Source organism: Sinocyclocheilus anshuiensis, unplaced genomic scaffold, assembly GCF_001515605.1.
Source record: "Sinocyclocheilus anshuiensis isolate Anshui unplaced genomic scaffold, SAMN03320099.WGS_v1.1 scaffold626, whole genome shotgun sequence".
NCBI lineage: Eukaryota > Metazoa > Chordata > Actinopteri > Cypriniformes > Cyprinidae > Sinocyclocheilus > Sinocyclocheilus anshuiensis.
The window spans coordinates 802,505-824,169 of NW_015544167.1; the positions used below are offsets into that span (position 1 = coordinate 802,505).

Sequence of the window (21,665 nt, forward strand, 5' to 3'; positions counted from 1 at the left end):
ACAAATATTTATCGGGAGCGTGTATGCTGGGATTTCATAAATTTCATGGAGAAAAAAGTAACGTTACTAGTAATGTAACTAATTACTAATTACTTTTGAAATAAAGTAATCAGAACAGTAACGTGATTACTTTTAAAAGGAGTAATCAGTAATCAGTAATTTGACTACATTTTCAGAGTAACTTGCCCAACACTGTAAACGAGTAATAATACTTTTAAATCAATCCTAATGGAACTGGAAGTCAGTGTAAGGACCTGAGGACTGGTGTGATGTGCTCAGATTTTCTGGTTCTAGTCAGAATCCTGGCAGCAGTGTTCTGGATGAGCTGCAGCTGTCATAGTCCACCCTGCTGGTGATAAAGGCATGAACAAGTCTTGACAGCAAAAAAACATCTAATTCTTGCAATGTTTTTGAGATGATAGTATGCTGATTTAGTTATCGCTTTGATATCACTACACTGTAAAACTTCAATGTAAAAAAAAATCACTTAATTAATCACTTAATGGTCTAATTAACTGCAACACTTTTACTCTTTGTAGTGTGAACACTACAAGATTTTGCAGTGGGGTTAAAAGGGTTAAAGGTGTAAAATAAAAAGACACTTCCGCCAAATGTATTTTAACAGTAATAAACTGTAAATTAAGTTATGGCAAGCAAACTGTGGAAAAACAGTAATATATTGTCAAAGCCACATTGAGTCACGTGAACTAAATTAAAGGAGAGAAAATGCTGAAATGAAGTGTTATTTCATGTGTTTTCACACATAATGAGATTGGGGCGATCTGTTAGTGTTTCATGTTCTGTTCTGTTGGGATTTAAAGGGTTTCTGTTGTCTGAGTTTTGTGGGTTACCATCGTGCTGAAGAGTAGAGTCTGCGTTTAAGTCAAGATGAGCAGAGAAACATTGATGTGTTGCTGCATGTTGCTTTATTTAAAGGCAGTAACTGTGAAGTTGCTGATGCAGTGATGATATCTTTGCTAATTCTATCAGGACACGCATATATGCTGTTGTTAGTAAGCAGTTATCTGCAAGAGATTTGAGTTAAATTTGTTTCTATGATTTTGCATAATTCAGTTCATTTTATTTTAAAAAATAATTTTTTTATAGTTGACTCAAATAAGTTCACATTCGTTTATAAACATAAATGGCAGTTGGCCGGTTTCTACAAACGAAATGAAAAAAATAAATGTAGTTTTTTTTTTAGTGCATTACAGTAACATAGTGTAAAGTAAGTAAATAAATGTAAAATTAACAGTAAACTACAGACAAATGTGCTGTCAGTATTTCACTGTTAATGTACAGGACTATTTTTACACTGAAGTTTTAAATACAGTAAAATACTAAAAATATACAGTACTTTGAAGGTGAAGCTGCTGCCAGTTAATTACTGCAAATCTACAGTGAAAAGTTTTACAATGTACTGAAACTAAAGTCACCAAGATTCCTGACTTGATTTTTAGTTGTTTGACTCCTAGAGTCTAGGTATACATTCACCTTCAGAACTTCATCTTTGTTTGCAAATGCAATGACTTCCATGTTCTCTTTGGTTAACTGAAGAAAGTTTTGGCACATCCAACTGTTGATTTCATCAATGCATTGGCAGAGGGAGTCAAGGCTAGGCTAGATATGGCTAGGTAAATCTGGGTCTCATCTGCATAGCTGTGATATGCAATCTTGTTCTTTCTCATTATTTGACTCAGTGGGAGCATATACAGGTTGAACAATTAAGAGTGGCGCAAGAATTGAGCCTTGAGGGACTCCGTATGTCATGGACATCCACTTAAACTTAATGTCACCTATAATAACCTTTCCCTTCTATTTGGCCTGAACCATTTGAGGACCATCCCAGAAAACCTGACCCAGTTTTCCAGTCTAAGTATGTTGTGATCAACAGTGTCAAATGCAGAACTGATATTTTGCCAGAATCAGTATTTAAGAGAATATAATTTATTATCTTTAATGTTAATAACATTTATTAATAAATGATGCATTTTCCACTTCTAAGCGATCAACTTCTAAACAGTTAAACACACTTTTGAAAAAAAAATATAGGAAGTGTGTCAAGGCAGCAGGTTGACATTTTAAGGTGCTGTACGGTTTCTTCTGAAATGTTGCCATCAATTGCTTTGAAATCAGACATAGTAACTGCTTTCTGAAATTGTGGTCGATATGTCTGACCTCTGTGCAATGTGAGGATGTGCTGATCGCCTCTCTGAGAATCTGACTTGGGGGTTTAGTCTCTCAACAGTAGCAAAAAGAGTGTGAGTGTTGTTCAACTTGCTGTTTATAAGGTTTGAGAAGAAGGTCTGTCTAGCTGTGCCTAGTTCCACATTGAAAGCATGAAGGCTGTCTTTATAGATGTTATAGTGAATTTCAAGTTTCGTCTTCCGCCACATGCTTTTCTGCATTCCTTTCATACTCTGTACTGCTGTTGAGTTTCTCCGAGGTGCTTTTTGTTTGCCAGTCTTTATCCTGACTGACATCAATAACAGTCTTAATAACTTTTGAGTTAAATGAATCAAGGAGAAAATCATCAGAGTCTGCCGTTATAGCCTTCATAAATAGCACACTAGTGTTCTCATTTATGCATCACTTTTTGTAACAGACACAGATCTAGTTTCAGTGGTAGAAGAGATCAATACATCAAAGAAAACACAGAAGTGATCAGATGCTACGTCCTTAATGACAATAATGGATGATAATATTGGTTAATTATTATTAATCAATAACGATTAAAAATGGATGAAATGTTCAGACCCTTACTGATGAGTATATTTTATATATTTTATTTCTTTTTTAATTAGAAGGACCTTTTCCACTATACTGTAAATAACCTTTTTGGATGTTAAAGGTTCCTCATGGAACCACAGGTGCCAATAAATAACTTAAATTTATGAGAGTGTCATTCCTGGACAAAGCAAACTCAAAATACTTTGTGACAAACTCACCGCAAAGGGGATGTCATTAAAAACATGTAGTGAAGAAATGAGAATTCTGTAGGTAATAGGTCCAATTTATTGGAGATGTATTACTTCACCTAATATTTGTATACCATTTAAGACATGAGATACTTCTTTTGTTGATTCTGACACATCATTCCTGTTCAAAAACATAGTCCATACCCTAAACCTAACCCTAACCATAACATACCCCTAACATTAAAGGGAAATAAATGTGAATTAGAATGATTGTAGAATGGTTCTAACCCATTATAACCCTGAGCTTGACATTAACTGTAATCTGATTGGTTGATTGAAATGTTGTTCCAGGATCAAGGATGTTGATTCAGGAACATGTTCTGTTTGGTGAAATCACATTCATTTGGCTTTTATGGGTTACGTCATTATACTTGCTTGAGTTGGATCGAAGAGCGTCACAAATCACTCACTTATGAGGTTCATTTCAACAGCCCATCCAGGCAGTGGACATCAAATCAAGAGCCCATTTTTAAGTTACTGTAATAAGATTTTTAGTTTTTACATTCCAAAATTACAGAAACAATGTCAAATTAACAATTAACTTTTCCTACAGTACATAAGGGATCAATGAACTAACCAGTTTTTGATGCTGCACCATAAAGTTTGGATACACCTTATTAAATAAATTCACATTTGTTCAGAATTACTGGCATAATATAATGTGATGACATAAGAGCTGACTTTGCATGTTAATATAGTCTTTACTTAGAAGGTAAACAGATATGAACCTATTCCTTCCAAACACTGGTTTAGAACATTTACAGTTCTTGGCAGATGACTTTCATCAAACCAGACTTCCAAAACTCTTTGTCTTATTCGATAAACTTTAGGGTAAGCGATTTATTTAAATCTCTTAAATGCCTTTGAATGCTCAGACTTGTGCCTGAGTCAAGGCAGCATTGATATATGTGCTATGTGCTCCCCAGAAATAACTTGCAAGTGTCTTGATGGAAGAGTGTAGTAACATCTCACAGCAAGAACTGGCCAATCTGGTGCTGTTCATGAGGATGAGATGCACTGTAGCACTTAAACGCCACATACTGACTGCTACTCAGTATATAAACAGTAGAACTCCATTTGTACAGAGATTATAGCTTTTATGTATATTAATACAGCAAGGTTTAATGATCAATTGTCAAAGAAAGTTTGTAAGGTACATAAAGTGGGGAAGAAACAAAAACATTTTTTTCTTACTCCACACTGATCAGACAAAAAGATTTAGACAAACCAGTGGATGAGGCATCATGTTTTTACACTGAACGCGCAAACACCCAGAAGATCAACATTAATTATAAACCTAGAGACAACTTACTGAAGACAAGCATAAATACCAACATTCTAAATGTGTACCATGATTTTATTCTTAAAATGTCTCTCTCCCTATATAGTTTAATAACACAACAGATTGTGCTGGATATATTATCAGATGTCCCTCCTGATCACAACAGGTAACAAAATATATTCTCTATCCACCTTATTCAAGTTTTACTTCCGCATTGAAAAATAAGGTGGATATAAATCACAACACATTTGCATTCTATGTGTAAAGTGGTTTGAAGAGACTTTTGAGCTTTGGATCGCTTTATCTCTTGGGATCCTTATCTTCATTTACAGTACACTTCAACTGATTTAAGATACTCCTTGTCATGTTGAATATAACTTAATGTGATTCAACATCAATAAAATAACATAAAATACCTGATCCCATTGAAATCATACATTACCTCATAAAAAGGGCAAGACCTCAATTAAAAAATACTAATACTCCTACAAATAGTTTACATTTGATCACATTAGGTTCCAAATGTCAGTGTATACAGAGAAATTCTACGGAACAAGTAGAATAATAGGCATAATAAAAAAAAAGGTCTATAGCAACAAAATATCACTCTCTAATTAATATATACATTTTCACTTTTCAAAGCTTTGTTGAGCATGTAATCTTTTAAAAAGCACTTTTAGTTAGATAAATATAAAAGAATTTGAAGAGCCCAAACCATCAAACGTAATTCCTCCAATCATCTCATTTCAAAATTACTCAAGTATTTAAATATTTACTCATTTAAGAGCAGATAAACATACGGATGAGATAATAATTAACTATTTCTTCATATGTAAACAATCAGAACATTAACCTACCTAAGTTTATACTCTTACAACTACCTTGGCTAACATTGAACTTGCAGGAGCACACTCTTGCTCAAACAGTTTGGTAGAGATAGACAAACTGGTGTTTTTAAAATGAGGATCTTTGCTTTGTTTTCCAGTACAATATCTAAATATCCTCAAAACAAGATTAATTCACATTCTAAGTGAAACTCTATAATACAGTCTCATGAATAGGCGTGTATTTTGTCTTGTGGCACTGGTTTATTTTCTCACTTGTTTTACATGGAAGTATAATTAAGTAACTCAAGTATGTCCCCCTGTAATGCAAAGGCCTCTCTTGGTCTATAAAATGATAGCAACAACACTTTTGGCCCTTATGTGCAATAAATATTAAAAGAATAAACAATCTTTTAACAAAGTAATATAGCTAACCCAACTGTAGGCTGTTCACCTAAATGTCTTCATTAAAAAGTCAGTATTAGAACATTCCCATAATTTTCATACTCAATTCATTGAACATGATTGTGCACTTGGAAATCGAAGATTTTTTGCTAGTAATTTGCCCAGGATTTTTCTAATATACACACACCCATAGAGCACAACTTGAATCCTGTTAATTATTTAATTTTGGTTAAAATGACAACTGTAGTCGCGATTATACAATAATTTTATTATTTTCATTCGTTGTATAATTGTTGGCGATTCTATTATTTTCAATTGGATCCTTTTATTTTCTTTAAATTTTTGCATTATTTTTTGCCTCTTTCACCCATATTTATCCATTGCTGGTTGCGTGTCTTTTTTCATTTGTTCAATTTATGGTTAAAAGGGGTCATATGATGCTGCTAAAAAGAACATTATTTTGTGTATTTTGTGTAATGAAATGTGTTTATGCGGTTTAAGGTTAAAAAAACATTTATTTTCCACATACTGTACATTATTGTTTCTCCTCCATGCCCCGCCTTTCTGAAACGCTCGATTTTTACAAAGGTCATCGGTCTGAAAAGCGAGGTGAAATCGCATCATATGACCCCTTTAAGCAAAGTGCTTCATGACAACTTGTAGCAAGGATTCAACTGATGTGCGACTTTTAAAAAAATGGCACATACATTCACATTTCTAAGAGCTGTAACTATTTTTTTTTCTTGGTCCAAGTCTGAGTAAAGTCTAAATCAATGGACAACAAGTAGTCTACAGCTAATACAACTCTTAAAATAGCAAAACACTAACATCAATCTAAACATACAATCAAATATTAGGGCTGCTCCTGGGGCCCCACTCTCCAACCTGCTTCAGCATACCCAGGCTGCGTTCCAGTCCGTTTTTTTATGCCCTTCACTTGCAAACATCCCTCCGTCTCGTTTACTCGGATGTACGTCATTGATTACGTTGCATGAGTGCCCACTTCTGGCGGAACCATCTTGCTCGTTTTGTGGTTTTGTTGAGGAAACAGCTGCCCATTTGTTTTTTGATTGTGGTGTTACCAACAAATTATGGGTTGACTTAAGCACCTATGTTTCTAACCTTACAAATGTGTCCCATACCTTCGTCCTCAAAGATGTTATCTTTTATTATGAAAATCCAAAGCTATTATCTGTTGAATATGTTGTTAATTTTCTTATATTGAATGCAAAATTCTTCATTCATAAGCAAAAATGGCTTAAATCTCCTTTGTCTTTCCCCATTTTTCTTGTTGAATTTGACTCGTTTCATCTCTTAGACTTACTAATAACAAAAAGAGTGCCAAACTTCTGATGTATTATGACAACTTTTCTAAAAGAATGTAAGTTTATTTTTGCACTTTTATGTATCGATAATAATCAATTTGACATGCAAATACAGAATATTTGTTTTCTGTTTTTATTTTTATAATTGCTTTTTGTTGGAATATATTCATGTCTCACTTCCCTGTTTCTGTGTTTCTACAAGTTTTGTAATAAAAAAATAAAATAAAAAAAACTTCTGGCGGAACCCTTGGAATGTGCTGAACTGGAACGTCCTACGCCCTTGATCACTTAGAATCAGCTTTGGAATTGGTTTATTGTTTACATTTTTCCCGTATGAATTTGTTTGGTGCAGCATTCTGTATGTATATAGGTATGTTTGGGCTGTTATAAATGTAACAAAAAAAAAAAATTATATATTATAGTTGTTTGAGGTGGGGATAAATTAAACGCGATCTGCGATGATGTCACAATCGTGTTGCATTGTGGTCTATGGAGCGGCCTGAAGTGTGCATATGAAGCAGACTCGCTCCCTCGGTCAAAATCGAGGGGTCGAGGGTCTGTCCATATAAACTTCCCTCGTCCACTTCACGAAGTGGAACGCACTTCAAAATGGCAGCGGGGATTCCCCCGAGGGGAAGTGCTTAGGGAAGTTCGCGAGTGCCTGTCTAAAAGTGGAGTTTTTCAAGCGATCCTGAAGAGCTTGATGAGCTGCTTCAGGTGTGTTTGATTAGGTGTAGCTAAACTCTGCGAGACAGTGGGTCTCCAGGAGCAGGAACTACTTTATTCACAATGATGTTGATATTCAGCTTTATGCATTCAAAGTCGGTGTAAATCTGTAGATAGCTGAATGGCATTTTTATGTGACACTTATACAAGAAACACACAGCCCCGTTATAGTTCTGATTCAACCTGCATCTACAACGTCAAATTGAAATGAAAATTCTTTCTGTAAACAAAAACAAAAAAACACCATAATAGTTTCTTTGTCAATAAATACATCTTGAAGTTAATTATTGGACCACGATTTCTTCAAAAACAGCATCCAGTGTTGTGTTAAGAAGAGGACAGCGCTTCATTGCTCTAGTGTCCTGTTTGACAGAGGAACGTCCCATTCTCTGCTGGTCACTAGGACACTGTGTTGGACAGTCCATACTTTTGTATGACGTGAAGAACAAAACCGATGGACAAACGCCACACCATTCTTTGGTCTTTATGCTTTTGATCACTAGAGCGTCTCTATACTTTAGCGGAAGTGCTTTTAGATGGTCGCCAGCTGAACTGATTGCGTTCATGTGGCGTCAGCAGGTCTAAATACAGCAGTTTTTGCTCTTTCTCACTATCCACTGCTTTATATCCAAGCAGGGTCATGGCTCCTTTGCAAACATCCTGGATGCGCTGGACTTTTTCAAACGGTAAGGTGGTTCGCCAAGCCAAGGAGACGTCCTCTGCATTTCGCGAGGTGATCTTGAAGGCATCGTTCTTCGTTCCCTTGCCCTTCCCATGGGTGATGCGGTAGATCCACTCCTGCAAAGTTTCGGTCATCTCCAGCCCCACAAACTCATACATGGCTTCGATCTCGGCCAGAGTGTTACGTGCTAGATCCTCGTAACGTATCATTTTGTAGCGTCCCCGTAGGAAATCGGGCGGCTTTAACATGGCCGTCTCATAAATGCGCACATGACTGCGGCAAATCTCCTGCAAGACCTTGTACGGCTTATCCTGTTCCGGAAGGCTTGCCTGTTCGAGCACTATGGCGCTATCTTGCACCAGGGCGTAGGCCGACTTCTCTCGGGAACGAAGCACCGCTCGTGGGTCACGAACTAGATGGATGATGCGCAGATCCAGAGTGGGGTCCTGCAGTAGCGGGTACAGCGACTCCAACTCGAAGAAGCGCACCTCTTTTAACACCACATGGCTGTAAGTCCGACACGCTGCCTCCGCAAGCTTCAAACCCTGCGAGTCGCAGCGCTGCTTGCATTCTTGCTCTTTGCTAATCTCGTTGCGAGCTGTGAGAAAACAAGCGGGTGGAGAGCAGAGCGCGTGGCTGTGGCTCCACATGAAGAGACTGGAGACGTTGCATGGCTGGGGGATGTAAGCGTCCATCACCGACATGTCGCACTGAAAGACGCTGCGAATCATATCGCGCACCGCCATTCGCAAGCTACGTGCGCCGGCTTTCTTTATAGACATCCACACGTGCCAGCCTGGCTCCATCAGGTAAAAGACCTCCGGATGCTGGTTAAACACCTGTCCCAGGAATGATGAGCCAGACCTCCAAGATGACAGCAGCAGCACATGCACCTTGCCCTCGGACAAAGAGGTGTTTTGAGACTGTGGACGGCTGTACCATCCGTACAGAAGCACCACTGCAACAGCCTGAATTAGCAAAAGACTCCGCACAGTGGGCTTCGACACTCTCCACCGCAGCATACTGTCAAACTGTATTCACCTGCAAAAGCAAGCACATTCATACTTTAATGGCTGGTTCATTTACTGGCGTTTTTATGTGACAAAATAATATTCTAGTTTTAAAGGATTACTTACAATGGCTTTAACCCTGTAAAGCTTGACATAGGAAATAATAGGCAGAGAAATGCAAGGTTTTTTGAACATTTAGGTTAAAAGTATGCATATGTGATTGATTGATTTATTGTTGAGTATCATATTTGATTCATCAGGGTTTTGTGGCTCTTACAGTCAGGGATGGGCAGTATTTAAGATACATGTATTTAAAATATGTATTTGAAATACAAAATACTATTTTGTATTTTAAAGGGTTAGTTCACCCAAAAATGAAAATTCTGTCATTAAGTACTCACCCTCGTGTCGTTCTAAACCCGTAAGACCTCCGTTCATCTTCAGAACACAAATTAAGATATTTTTGATGGAATCTGAGAGCCGTCTGAAACTGCATAGACAGCAAGGGTCCTTACACGATCAACGTCCAGAAACATAGCAAGGAGATCGGTAAAATAATCCATGTGACATCAGGGGTTCAACCGTAATTGTTGTAATGCTAAAATGTTTGTTTTCAACTTCCAAATAGGTGTCCAGTGATTGATAAATACATATTTGATTGCTGAATATTGTAGCCTAATTGAAGTAGCTGTTTAGTAGGATCATGATTTTGCATACCATTGCATGAATGACTGCCTGGCATATAATATATTATTATATTTATGATTAACATTGAAATGATTAATTAGTTAGAAACTAGTTGCTATGAATACAGGTGCCATTATGAATGACTTGTTTGTCATTGAGTCAGTGTTTCTGATGCAAAGTAGGCCCTTCATTACCAAACACCAAGTAACTATATTAGGAGGATATAATAGAGTCATTCGCGAACTGTTAAACATTAAACTGTTGGTTACTTTAAAACTAACCTTCATCTGGGAGATCACAGGGATATGTGAATATTTGATCTATTAACTGGTTGCATGTCAGATTTATTGCATGACTCGGGCAGAGAAAAGCTGTTGCTATCAAACATTGGTTGCTTAATCAACTGAGTCAGTGTAATGGTGAGGAATAGATCAAACAGGCCAATTGATGGAAGGTTTACAAAGAAATGTCTTGCTCCCTTGTAAAAGTATTTTTTTGTATTTTTAAAATACAAAAATACAGTAGTTTATTTTGATACTTGGTGTGGCTGCTTTACGTTGTAGTTTATTTTGATACACTTAAAATTAAGGTATTTGTTATTTAATTTTACAATACAATTTGATGTATCTTTGCCCAACCCTGCTTATAGTATGATATTGAAGAACATGAAGCTTATACTCGAGAGAAAAACACTTAAAATGTATTCAGGCTCAAACTGAGCAGAAGTATGCAATTTGGTGCAGATTTATGATCAAAGCTCTAGTTTTAATTTAAAAGGTTCTTTTTTTTGGTAACAAACACTTTTCTTACATTTACTTTCTAAAAATTAGTAAAGATTTCACAGCAAAAAGGCATGTGTACCACAACCTTCATGTGGACATTTTTACAATAATACTAAAAGGCCTTTTACTTGGTAAAAAGTATAAACTTTAGATTAAACTATCATTATTAAATATGATTTGTTTTTTTTTTGTTTTTTTAAATGATACAACTGTACTTTGCCATTTTAGTTTTCTACTTTAATGACTGGTCAACACATTGGGGCATTGCTATTAAACGCCAAAGAACAACTAAAATACTCTAAAATGAGTCTGAATATCAAGTGAAATCACATTTAGTACTTCTGGAAATACTTGATTAAAGTAAAAAGTTAAACCAGGACCAAAAAAAAAAAAAAAAAAAGGGAACTCGCCAAGAGCGAAAAATTGGCTTTGGGAAGTAAATTAAGTTAAGTTACGACCACTTTTATATTTAAATAAAGCTATATCAATAACATGACCCTCATGAATCAAATCTAAGAGATAAAAACAGTCCACTAAAGTAAACCTCATTCACGCTTCTCTATCACAAACCTAACAACTACCACAGCGGAAAGATTTTCCATCAGATATTCAGCTATTAAACACAGGTAGACTCCAATGAGCTACAGTCGGTGACCAGTATGTTGTCTAATGAGTCAATCTGCGAGATGGACAAAATTAAAACAGCTCTGATCACTTCCAATCAAAGAATTAAAGCTGGCACAACTTTAAGGAAATCCAATAAACCAAAGGAAAACAAAAGCTTTCATAAACACTCCTCTACACACACAGAAAACTCTTTCCTGTAGAGCTAAAGATATGCTTCACCAGTTCACTGAAATCGCTTTATCCACATCAAATCAATAGGCCTACAGCATATGATCAGACACTACACGCACAGATATTAAATGAAATGCAAACGAAAATAGAAAGGCAATGCACACAGTACCAATGGAAAACTTCACTCTGAAAACAACTCAATGTGCGTTCACTCAACACGTTAATGTTCCTGAGCACTCTCAAAACATGTTGCTTTCAAACATTTTTAAAGCGACAGTTCACCAAAAACTCAAATTGCCATTTATCCACTCACATTCCAAACCTGTAATTTCTTCCGTGAAACAATAGCGTAACGTCTAGCAGAAATTACAGCAGAGGTCCATGTGACTTGCAGGCTATTGTCTAAGTAATCAGAGACAATATAATGGCTCTGGCATTGAGTGAGGCACAGAGAAACCAGTTTGTCAATAATTTAAATTTTGGTTTCTTCCTCAAACAATGACATTGTCGCAGAATGTCACTGTATGTTGCGGCAGTGGTTCCCAAACTTTCTGCAGCATGCACCCTCTCTAGTGTTTGACACATGTCAAGCACCCCCACCACCTTACTCCAGTTAAACACCGCATTTTTAAATGCAATAATACAAATATTCACTGTATGCAGGGCTTGACATTAACTTTTCTGCTCACAAGCCACTGTGGCTAGTGGTTTTACAAAATTACTAGACACTCAGCATTTTCATTGGCCACAATTTTGATGTTGGGAAATTACATTTTATATGACTAAAGTTACTTCATACTAAAATTTATTTAAATTGATTTCCAGGTCATTTTTTGCCTATTTAAAGGATATTTTTTACTAACCATATTATATGCATGCGTCATCTTTAATATCAAATTCTTACATTTTATTAATAATTTCACTTAATATAATAAGACACTACAGGACTGTTACCAATCAAATGAAATCAGTATTAACAAAACCGATCTTTCCACTGCAGAATAAACAGAAGCAGCTGAAGTGGCCTTTACATTTACACAGGTTAATGAAGCTGAAATGTAGCATGAATGCATTTACATTGCAAAATTACAATTAGTTATGAGCTTGGTGTTTTAAATCAGTCACTGCCGCAACATACTGTCTCACCAGATGTGCCTCTGAGCATAGTGCATCTGTGATCAAAACTTAATTTCAGTGTCACATTAAATCATTCTAATATGCTGATTTGCTGCTCAAGAAATTATCAATGTTGAAAACAGTTGTGCTGCTTCATATTTGTGTGGAAACAGTGATACATTTCTCAGAATTTGATGAACAAAGTTCAAAACAACAGCATTTTTTTTTTAAATATCAATTTAATGCATCCTTGCTGAATAAAACTATTAATTTCCTTTAAAAAAAAATCTTATTGACATCAACATTTTGAGCAGCTGTGCAATTTTATTGTGAAATATCTCCCGATTGTTTTTCTGTCATCTGAAAAGCATTGATCTGGGGTTTGTTTCCCAAATGCATCGTGAGCCTAAGCTGATCGCAGACACCAGTGGTGGGAATGGTTTCTTAAGATCTACTTATGCTTCTGATCAGGCACGTGCACACATAGACATCAAAGGTGCCTTGAGCACCTGCCCTTTTTCTTCCTCGAGAGAAAGTGCCCTTTTTTCTGGGGAGTTTTTTTGTTTTGTTTTTACATATATACATATATATATATACACATATATACACATACATATATATATATATATGCAGTACATATGCATTTCTGTTTGCGCACAGCTTTCTCAAACAAACAAAAAAAAAAATCTAACTATCAGGTCGGGTCGGCAAATGTTGAGACTCTGTCGAGTTCTGATGCCTTTCACCCCTCCGCGTAGCATTGTAGCACACACACTGAACGGCACATGCACATCACAGACAGACAGAGAGCCGCAGAAGCGAAGCCTTCCCTCCTTTTCCAGTTGTGTTTGTCTTGGTGTGTGGAGGTGAGTGGTGATGAACAAAAGATTAAGCTACCTGTGCCTCGAATTTACAGCTAATTATCAAAAAGACAAAAGGCAAATATAGTTAATTTGTCTTGCTAACATCCATGACTCATAAGAGCTACCATGTAAGTTAGCTAATTAAGGCAATAGGAAGTCTTAGGTTAGACCAGTGCACGTTCTTTCACTGCATGATTCAGTTTATTAAAATGCATGTAGAATGATCACAAAATTCAAGATATGGGGGCAGAAATGTATATTTATATAATTTCATATAGTTAATCAGTATCACGCCGAAGACTGACCTTTTTCCACCAAAAAGCAGCATGATTACAAATGTGATATTGATTTTATAAAGCAGTTCAATAAACAAGAATTCAATATTAAGACACTTACGTTTTAGACACAATATTGACTGTTTTTGCGCTATTTCGCCAACAAATATCATTCTAATTTGCATCTCTGAGCAACATGTTCCTGAATGAATTAACAGTTTAAATGATTCGGTTTAATTGCGATGACTCACTTATTATCAGTGACTTGCTGCCACCTGCTGGCGGTTTTTATTTCACATTTAAAGTATCTTTTCATTTAAAAAAAATAATAATTTTAAAGATCAGTATTCAATGTTTTATGTTTAAAATATCAAAACAGTATTAATGCATTTGTAACTGCAGTTTAAATGCATTCCTGTCCAGCATTAAACAGTGTGTTAAAGCATCTAAACGCCACTTCAGATGCAGCTTCTGTGTTTCCTCTGAATTGCAAAGGTTAATTTTGTCAATACTGATTTAATTTGCTTGGTAACAGCCCAAATGACTTATTATTCTAATTGACTGATTCAATTTAAGAATTTGACTGACAAGATGATGCACACTTTTAGAAAAAAGGGCTTTATAAAAGGTAAAAATGCCCATAAAAGGTCAAAATCAATTTAAACTTATTGAAAAATATTAATTTCTATCACTGCTGTGAACTGATCACCACACAGAATATGCAGAATATCACAAACTTTAGGAGTCCGCTGTCCACGGTAGTCCTTAAGATATCATCAGCACAATAACACTCAACATACCGTCTAATTATCATTATAGATAAAATCTCAGAAAATATTGAGATATATTTTGTCAATATTGCACACCCCTATTATATTTAACGTTTTGTTTAGAATTTTTTTTGAATATGAACATGAGAAGTGCCCTTTTTTCCACCTGAGCCCCTGCCCCTTAAAATGTCTGTGCACGTCCGTGCTTCTGATGCTTTTGGGAAAAGCAGCCCAATTTGAACAAGCACTGTCTGTGAGCGAAGCGTCAGCAGCGAGCGCTGTCTGTGATTGATTGGTTCGGTCTTTCAGCATTTGCGTATGTTACATAGTTCAATCCTACACAATTATTCGCTAACAGTCTATTTTTCCACTTAAAAGCTTTTTTTTTTATGCACCAGATTTCTTGCTAAATAAATAAAATTATTAAAATTATGTGAGGATCGATCCTTTCGATACAACAACAGTATCGACATTTTTTTTTTTTATTATGCTTCCATTTACAACAAACAAACAAGGTACATAAACACATAACATAATCGAACAACACGTGAACAGCCTCAGGTTGAGCATAACCAGTGACAAACAAGATCACAATAAACCAATAATAAAGAAGAAAATAAAATAAAATAAATAAATAGAACAAATAAAACAAACCAACAGGGGCTTTTTACATTAGTTTATACATGTCCCAAAAACGAAATCAATTTGAGAGCTTTCTTGTTTTTAACCAATTCTAAAGATTTGCACAATTTTAACCTCATTCATCCACTGGTTAAAGTTGGGTTTAGATTTAAACCATCTACATTTATGAATGAAAAACTTTCCAAGACAAAGCAAGAAACATCAGTATCGAAAGTATCGATGCTTCAGGATCGATCCGCTCATCCATACATAGTGGCATGTGCCAATGGCTTCCGCGCGTCAGATGCAGTAATGTTAATACCGCTACTGTCTCCATTTGCGCTTGTGCGCATTATAAGACACAACCTCATCTGCGACATTAAAATTAGGTTGTTTCCCACATAAAGCTTTTGTATGGTTACCGAAAACTTCCGAACTACCGAAAAAAAATTTTTTATTTTATTTTTTTTTTACAAAAATTAGTATATCATACCGGTTTGGAGAACCATCATGAGGGACTTTGTGACGACAGGATTTTCATTACTTGGTGAACTGTCGCGTTAAGAGCGTTGTACACCTGACCGAGAGAAACAGGTGGGAAATGTAGTGTGATAGATGAGTAATACGATGAGAGAGGGAACGGGGAGACATTTACTTTGAGACATTAGTCACAAGCAAACCAACAAACCCTTTGTAGCGATTCATCTTTTGAGCCATCAAGTGTTTCTACAATATAATTACTTAAATAATATTCTTGCTACGTTTAGATGCGGTTAACATCGTCAGAGAATATAAACGTGTTATATTTGACACACGTGACTCCCAAACTTGACTGCTCCATGTTCACAACCATCCTCTTTAAAAACTTCTAGAAAAGTAACACTCCCGTCACAAACAGATCCTTTTAAAGAATCCCTCCACAAATACTTTGACGAAAATACATATTTTCATGTAATACTGTATGTCTGTAGGAGAGGCTGCATATTATTAAAGCGTGCCTTACCTCCTGCTCAGCAGTGCGTTTGCATTCAGGGACAAAACGTTTCTGGCTGTAAACTCTGGATGTGAAAAAAGCTTTGAGACGTGGTCTTTAAGGGTGATTGACAGCAGGTGGGCGGAGCTCCACAGTGAGTAGCCTTCTGTAAGATGCTCTCTCAAGAACACTAAAATGAGATGAACTTCTCAGAGTGGACGCTTTGTCTCCTATTCCATTGTGTTATCAATAATACAAAACTAATTTAAAACGCGTATAGGTGTGATGCAACTATGTGTACTTAGAAAAACTACAATTGTGTATACTACACAAGACACACATTGTTATCTAACTAACCTAGCTATATCTGAAATTTCCTAAAAAGTGAATATACACCAACTAAATCTATGTAAGATATAAATATAAATTCACATATTCAGAAAGAGCTACATGTGGCACATTCTGTCACAAGAATGAATGAAACAGGAAAACATTGCATCTGTATCCAAATCCTGTCCATTGTGCCAAACTTCCTGTGCTTGATCTCATTGGTGGAGCAGAAGAACACAGAGAATACTGAATGTGTATCTGTGGAGCTGAGACAAGATAAACATAAGCAAACATATGATGCGCTTTTGTTTGGTTTGAGTCAACGTTAGTTTAAAACAGGGCTGTCCAAACTCGGTCCTGGAGGGCCGGTGTCCTGCAGAGTTTAGCTCCAACTTGCCTCAACACACCTGACTGGAAGTTTCTATGCCTAGTTAAGAGCTTGATTAGCTGGTTCAGGTGTGTTTAATTAGGGTTGGAGCTAAACTCTGTAGGACGCCGGCCCTCCAGGACCGAGTTTGGACAGCCCTGGTTTAAAAGCATTTTCTTGACAGTTAATCCATCTGTATTATTTTTACTGACAATAATCTTCCAGATGATGTTTATCACATTATTTATTGTAACATAGGCTGTCAAATGGCAACATTACATATCCAAATTCAAAGCATGTACCAAAACACCATGCTAATATTATGAAACATTTCTGCCTGTGTGGCTGACAGCACTAATTAAACATCAAGCATAATAATGCAACTGTGTGTTGATGAGCATTATGCATTTAACTGTTACTCGTGAGGAATCAGTAATTAAGAAAAATGTCCTTCTGAACGTATACCTCGAGGATTTGTCATGGTATTTGTGGATTAAAAAAAAATCAAATGGCACGAGTTCTCTGAGGCCATTTTATTCAACCTGAGTTTATCAGTTAGTTTAACTCGCTTATAAAACACGCTTTGTTTGAGGTTTGACTTGAAATATTTCTTTTATCAGACTTTCCACACAACAAAGAATATTTTGTGCAGTATGTAGTGGAACATGAAGTACTTTAAGACCAGAAAAAGCAGCGATTCCACAAGCATCCTGGTGGGAATTCCTTATGAATGCACTTGAACTGAACAAAGAGAGCTATGTATATAGACAAACATTAGCAAACACAAGTCCTCAATAACAAATGAAGGTCCTCATAATTGTACAATAAAAAGTACAAACACACAAAAATGTCAGGAGCTGTGCTGTTTAAACGGCGCTACTGCGGTGGTTGGTAAAACCTGGTTTTGAAAGACGAATGTTTGAATGTGCTGGAAAACCCAAAGAAAGATAAGCAGGACGCTGACATACTGAATCCAGGCAAACTTGATCATTTCCCAGAAGCCCGGCCGATAGGTAGAGAAACCAGTAAAGGAAATTAAACTTGAATTGATCAAATAAAACATGAGTGGAGAGTCTAGGAATGCACAGAAGTCAGGAAGTGACTCAAAGTCACTTCATGTGTCATGAGAGTTTGGGCTCTAGCCACAAATTAAAAAGCATAAAGCAACAATTTCCGGTCAATGCTTTTTTTTTTTTAATCAAAATCATGTTATCTGAAAGAAACTTCAGATTTACTTTTTTCCCTTATGAGCTTGGTGTTTTAAATCAGTCACTGCCGCAACATGCCGCGACAATGTCTCACCAGATGTGCCTCTGAGCATAGTGCATCTTTTATTTTTTTTATTGGAATCAGGATTTTGTTGTAGACCAGATGGTTGATGTTAGTAACCATGCATGAAACAATAAGAACATGCACTATATACCCTCAAATAGAGTATCTTTTACAGCAAAGGGATAGTTTCCCCAAAAATTTTAATTCTGTCATCATGTACTCACCCTTATGTTGCTCCAAAACAAGAAGTCTCTTCTGCTCACCAAGGCTGCATTTATTTGATCAAAAATACAGAAAAAACACTAATATTGTGAAATATTATTACAATTTACGGTTTTCTATTTTAAAATACTTTAATATATAATTTATTGCTGTGATCAAAGCTGAATTTTCAGCATCATTACTCAGTCTTCAGTGTCATACGATCCTTCAGAAATCATTCTAATATACTGATTTTTTAGCAATGTAGAAAAAAGTTGAGCTGCTTAGTATTTTTTTTTGGAGGGGGGGTCCTGTGATACTTTATTCAGGATTCTTTGATTAATAAAAAGTTAAAAAGTAAAAGCATTTATTTAAAATATAAATATTTTGTAACAATATACACTACCGTTCAAACGTTTGGGGTCAGTACATTTTTTTTCTTTCTTTTTTGAAAGAAATTAATAATTTTATTTAGCAAGGATGTGTTAAATTGATAAAAAGTGACAGTAAAGACTTGCGTATATTGTTAGAAAAGATTTATATTTTGTATAAACTTTTTATTCATCAAAGAATCCTGGAAAAAGTATCAAGGTTCCAAAAAAATACTTAGCAGCATAACCTGTTTTCAACATTGATAATAAATCAGTATATTAGAATGATTTCTGAAGGATCATGTGACACTGAAGACTGAAGTAATGATGCAGAAAATTCAGCTTTGATCACAGCAATAAATTATATTTTAAAGTATATTAAAATGGAAAATTGTTATTTTAAATTGTAATAATATTTCACAATATTGGTGTTTTTTATGTATTTTTGATCAAATAAATGCAGCCTTGATAAGCAGAAGAGACTTCTTTAAAAACATTCAAAATCTTACTGATCCCAAACATTTGAACAGCAGTGTATGACTTTCTTTCTTTAGTGGAACCATGTTGTTTGGACCCCAGAGCTCTTAAAAATAGCTTCTTTTGTGTTCCACAGAAGAAAGCAAGCATGGAGATTTTCATTTTTGGGTGAACTATGACATTTACAAAAACTGTCTCTCACTGAATATTTAATACATATACTGTATGTGAGCCTGGACCACAAAACCAGTCATAAGGATGAATTTTTCGAAATTGAGATTTATACATCATCTGAAAGTTGAATAAATAAGCTTTCCATTGAATGTAATAATCTCTACTGTATAGTTGATCTGGGCGCTGATCTGGAATGGAGAATTTGCAGCTCTGCCCACCGTCCACACGGGAATCACGCCGGAGAGATAAGTAGTCACTGTGTGTGAGAGACAGAGAAACTGCTGGGAATGAAGGTGGCACTTCAGCTAAAACAAAAGCAGCCTATAGCAGTACATGAAGCCTACATTCCTGAGAACCACATAATAAATGCTTATCATTGGTGGATTGACATTTGACAGAGAATTGACAAATAAGGTTTCAATATTCAATACCTGAAAGAAACAGAAAATATAGCAGTAGGTGATGAACTCAGGAAAAATCTCAGAACGTTCTAGAGTAAATATCAGAGGATGCTACTGAAAAATACAGCCTAGAGTGAATACAAATCAGTGCTTTTTCTGAAACCAATGTGGCGCAAATAAGGAAGACTAGAGAGGTTCTGGACATATTCATAACAATAAAGATAAAACCCATTTGTTTGGCTTTGTCTTACAGTTTCTCTGCTGGTAGAGTCTAATGATGTTGGGCAGGTCATATGTACTCGCAAACAGACTGGATCCATCGATCAGTGATACCTAGCAATGGAATAAAAAAAGCCAATTAAAATGAATTTGTGATTTCTGGAAATTACTGACAAACACACAATTTACACATACATCAAATACGTTCCAAATAATTTCCAATGCTGAATTTCATATCTATTATCTTCCTGTTGACATGCTTTTGACAACACTTCAGCACTGCAAGTCAAACTGGTTTCCAGCAATCATCACATTAATCTTTATGTAGGTCATACAACATTGATAAACTTGGTTCTACTGGGGCTTGTTTAGATTTACTCACATTGTAGGTACTATGTAAACCTCGGTGTGGAAGAGGAGTTCGCTGGTTTAGCTTCAGGTCTCCACAGATGAACAGCTGAGATCCTGGGACAGGCGAGGAATGCTGCACAAAGGCAAGCGTCTGCATCACAACCGTAGACATACGCTAGACAGGTGGACAGTTAGACACACAAACAGAGAGCTGGATAAGTCATATACAGAGGAATAGACAGAGAGAGAGCAAGAAAGATATTAATACTGAATGAATAGGAGTGAGGCATTTGATTTGTGGCATATAGGAATGCACTGAATACACACAAACAGCTGGTATGAGAAGGTAAGGAGGAGCTGGATGCCGAACATCTGTTCTTCTGGCTTGAGCGGGATGTTGATCTGGAGCACGAGAAAGTCAGATTTCCCATCCTGGTCTCTGTCCTCCTCCTGGACCTGAATAGTGAACAAACCAGTGCAGCTTTCAATAGCTTTAATATGTTCACTATTGCAATATTGCAAAAAAATTAATCATACAAAAAGTTTTTATTTCCACAGTGTCGTACTCACAGAGACAGATGGGATGCGTAAATTATCTCCAATCAATCGATTAAAGTTGGGAAACGTGCTCCATGCTATATAACTCCCTGCTGTGTCTGTTGCTCCGATCACGATCATGTCATACTGGAACTGAATGACCGGTTGCTCTTCATATTTGCTGCTCTTCAGCCAGAAGCCTGTTCGTAAAGCAGAGTCGCTTCATGTCATCGCATGTTTGGAATTTGGAAATAATTTGCTTGGAATAAAATGCAGCTTACCTTGACTTCTGTAAACCACCAGAAGAGGTGTAATATACGTGAGGCATAAAAGCACACAGACAAACAGTGTTGCTCTCGTGCAGACGCGTGTTCTGTATCTTATTAAAGCGGGATGGGAGTAAACGTCATAAAAAGCCATTGTTGCTAATAAAAGCGAAATCCCATTTAACAATCCACAATACCATTAAACACGTGTATTATGTGAGCATTGCGTGCATTGTCAAATACATTAACGATCAAACAAAAGCTGTTTCAGTTAAATAATATTGCACTTTTGGGGGGGGGGGACGTAGTAGTCAAAACTTGTAGTCTACAGATTAATTAACGTTAGTCCAGCAAACCAACAACACGCGCACTGAGTGTTCCGGTGGCGCAGCGTCATCTGTTCACCATAGCAACAACGCCAAACTTGGCCTTGTGCGAAGTATGTACATAGGAATTATTAGATATGAATTGATCTAAAGTATGTTTATAAACAAAAACGATTAGTTTGATCACTTGGTTTCGGCAATCGAATAAGTGTAGTTGCTGTAAAATATACGAACTCGCGTATAAAAACCCCGGAAT

At 36.2% G+C, this 21,665-nt stretch overlaps 2 protein-coding genes across 2 annotated transcripts; both read right to left on the reverse strand.

The window, feature by feature from the left end:
- Nucleotides 1-7,405: 7,405 nt before the first annotated feature.
- On the reverse strand, nt 7,406-16,200 carry chst6 (carbohydrate sulfotransferase 6). The gene is made up of 2 exons (XM_016496037.1): nt 16,148-16,200; nt 7,406-9,263 (listed from the first exon to the last, which is right to left on the reverse strand). Exon 2 carries the CDS (start codon nt 9,242-9,244, stop codon nt 8,051-8,053), a length of 1,194 nt encoding a protein of 397 aa, XP_016351523.1. The 5' UTR covers nt 9,245-9,263; nt 16,148-16,200; the 3' UTR covers nt 7,406-8,050.
- Nucleotides 16,201-17,029: 829 nt separating this feature from the next.
- Nucleotides 17,030-21,631, reverse strand: LOC107695953 (transmembrane protein 231-like). The gene is made up of 7 exons (XM_016496074.1): nt 21,099-21,631; nt 20,851-21,017; nt 20,608-20,736; nt 20,312-20,455; nt 19,962-20,043; nt 19,460-19,565; nt 17,030-17,827 (listed from the first exon to the last, which is right to left on the reverse strand). The coding sequence occupies exons 1-7, from the start codon at nt 21,235-21,237 to the stop codon at nt 17,665-17,667; spliced, it is 930 nt and encodes a 309-aa protein (XP_016351560.1). The 5' UTR covers nt 21,238-21,631; the 3' UTR covers nt 17,030-17,664.
- Between the last annotated feature and the right edge of the window lie 34 nt (nt 21,632-21,665).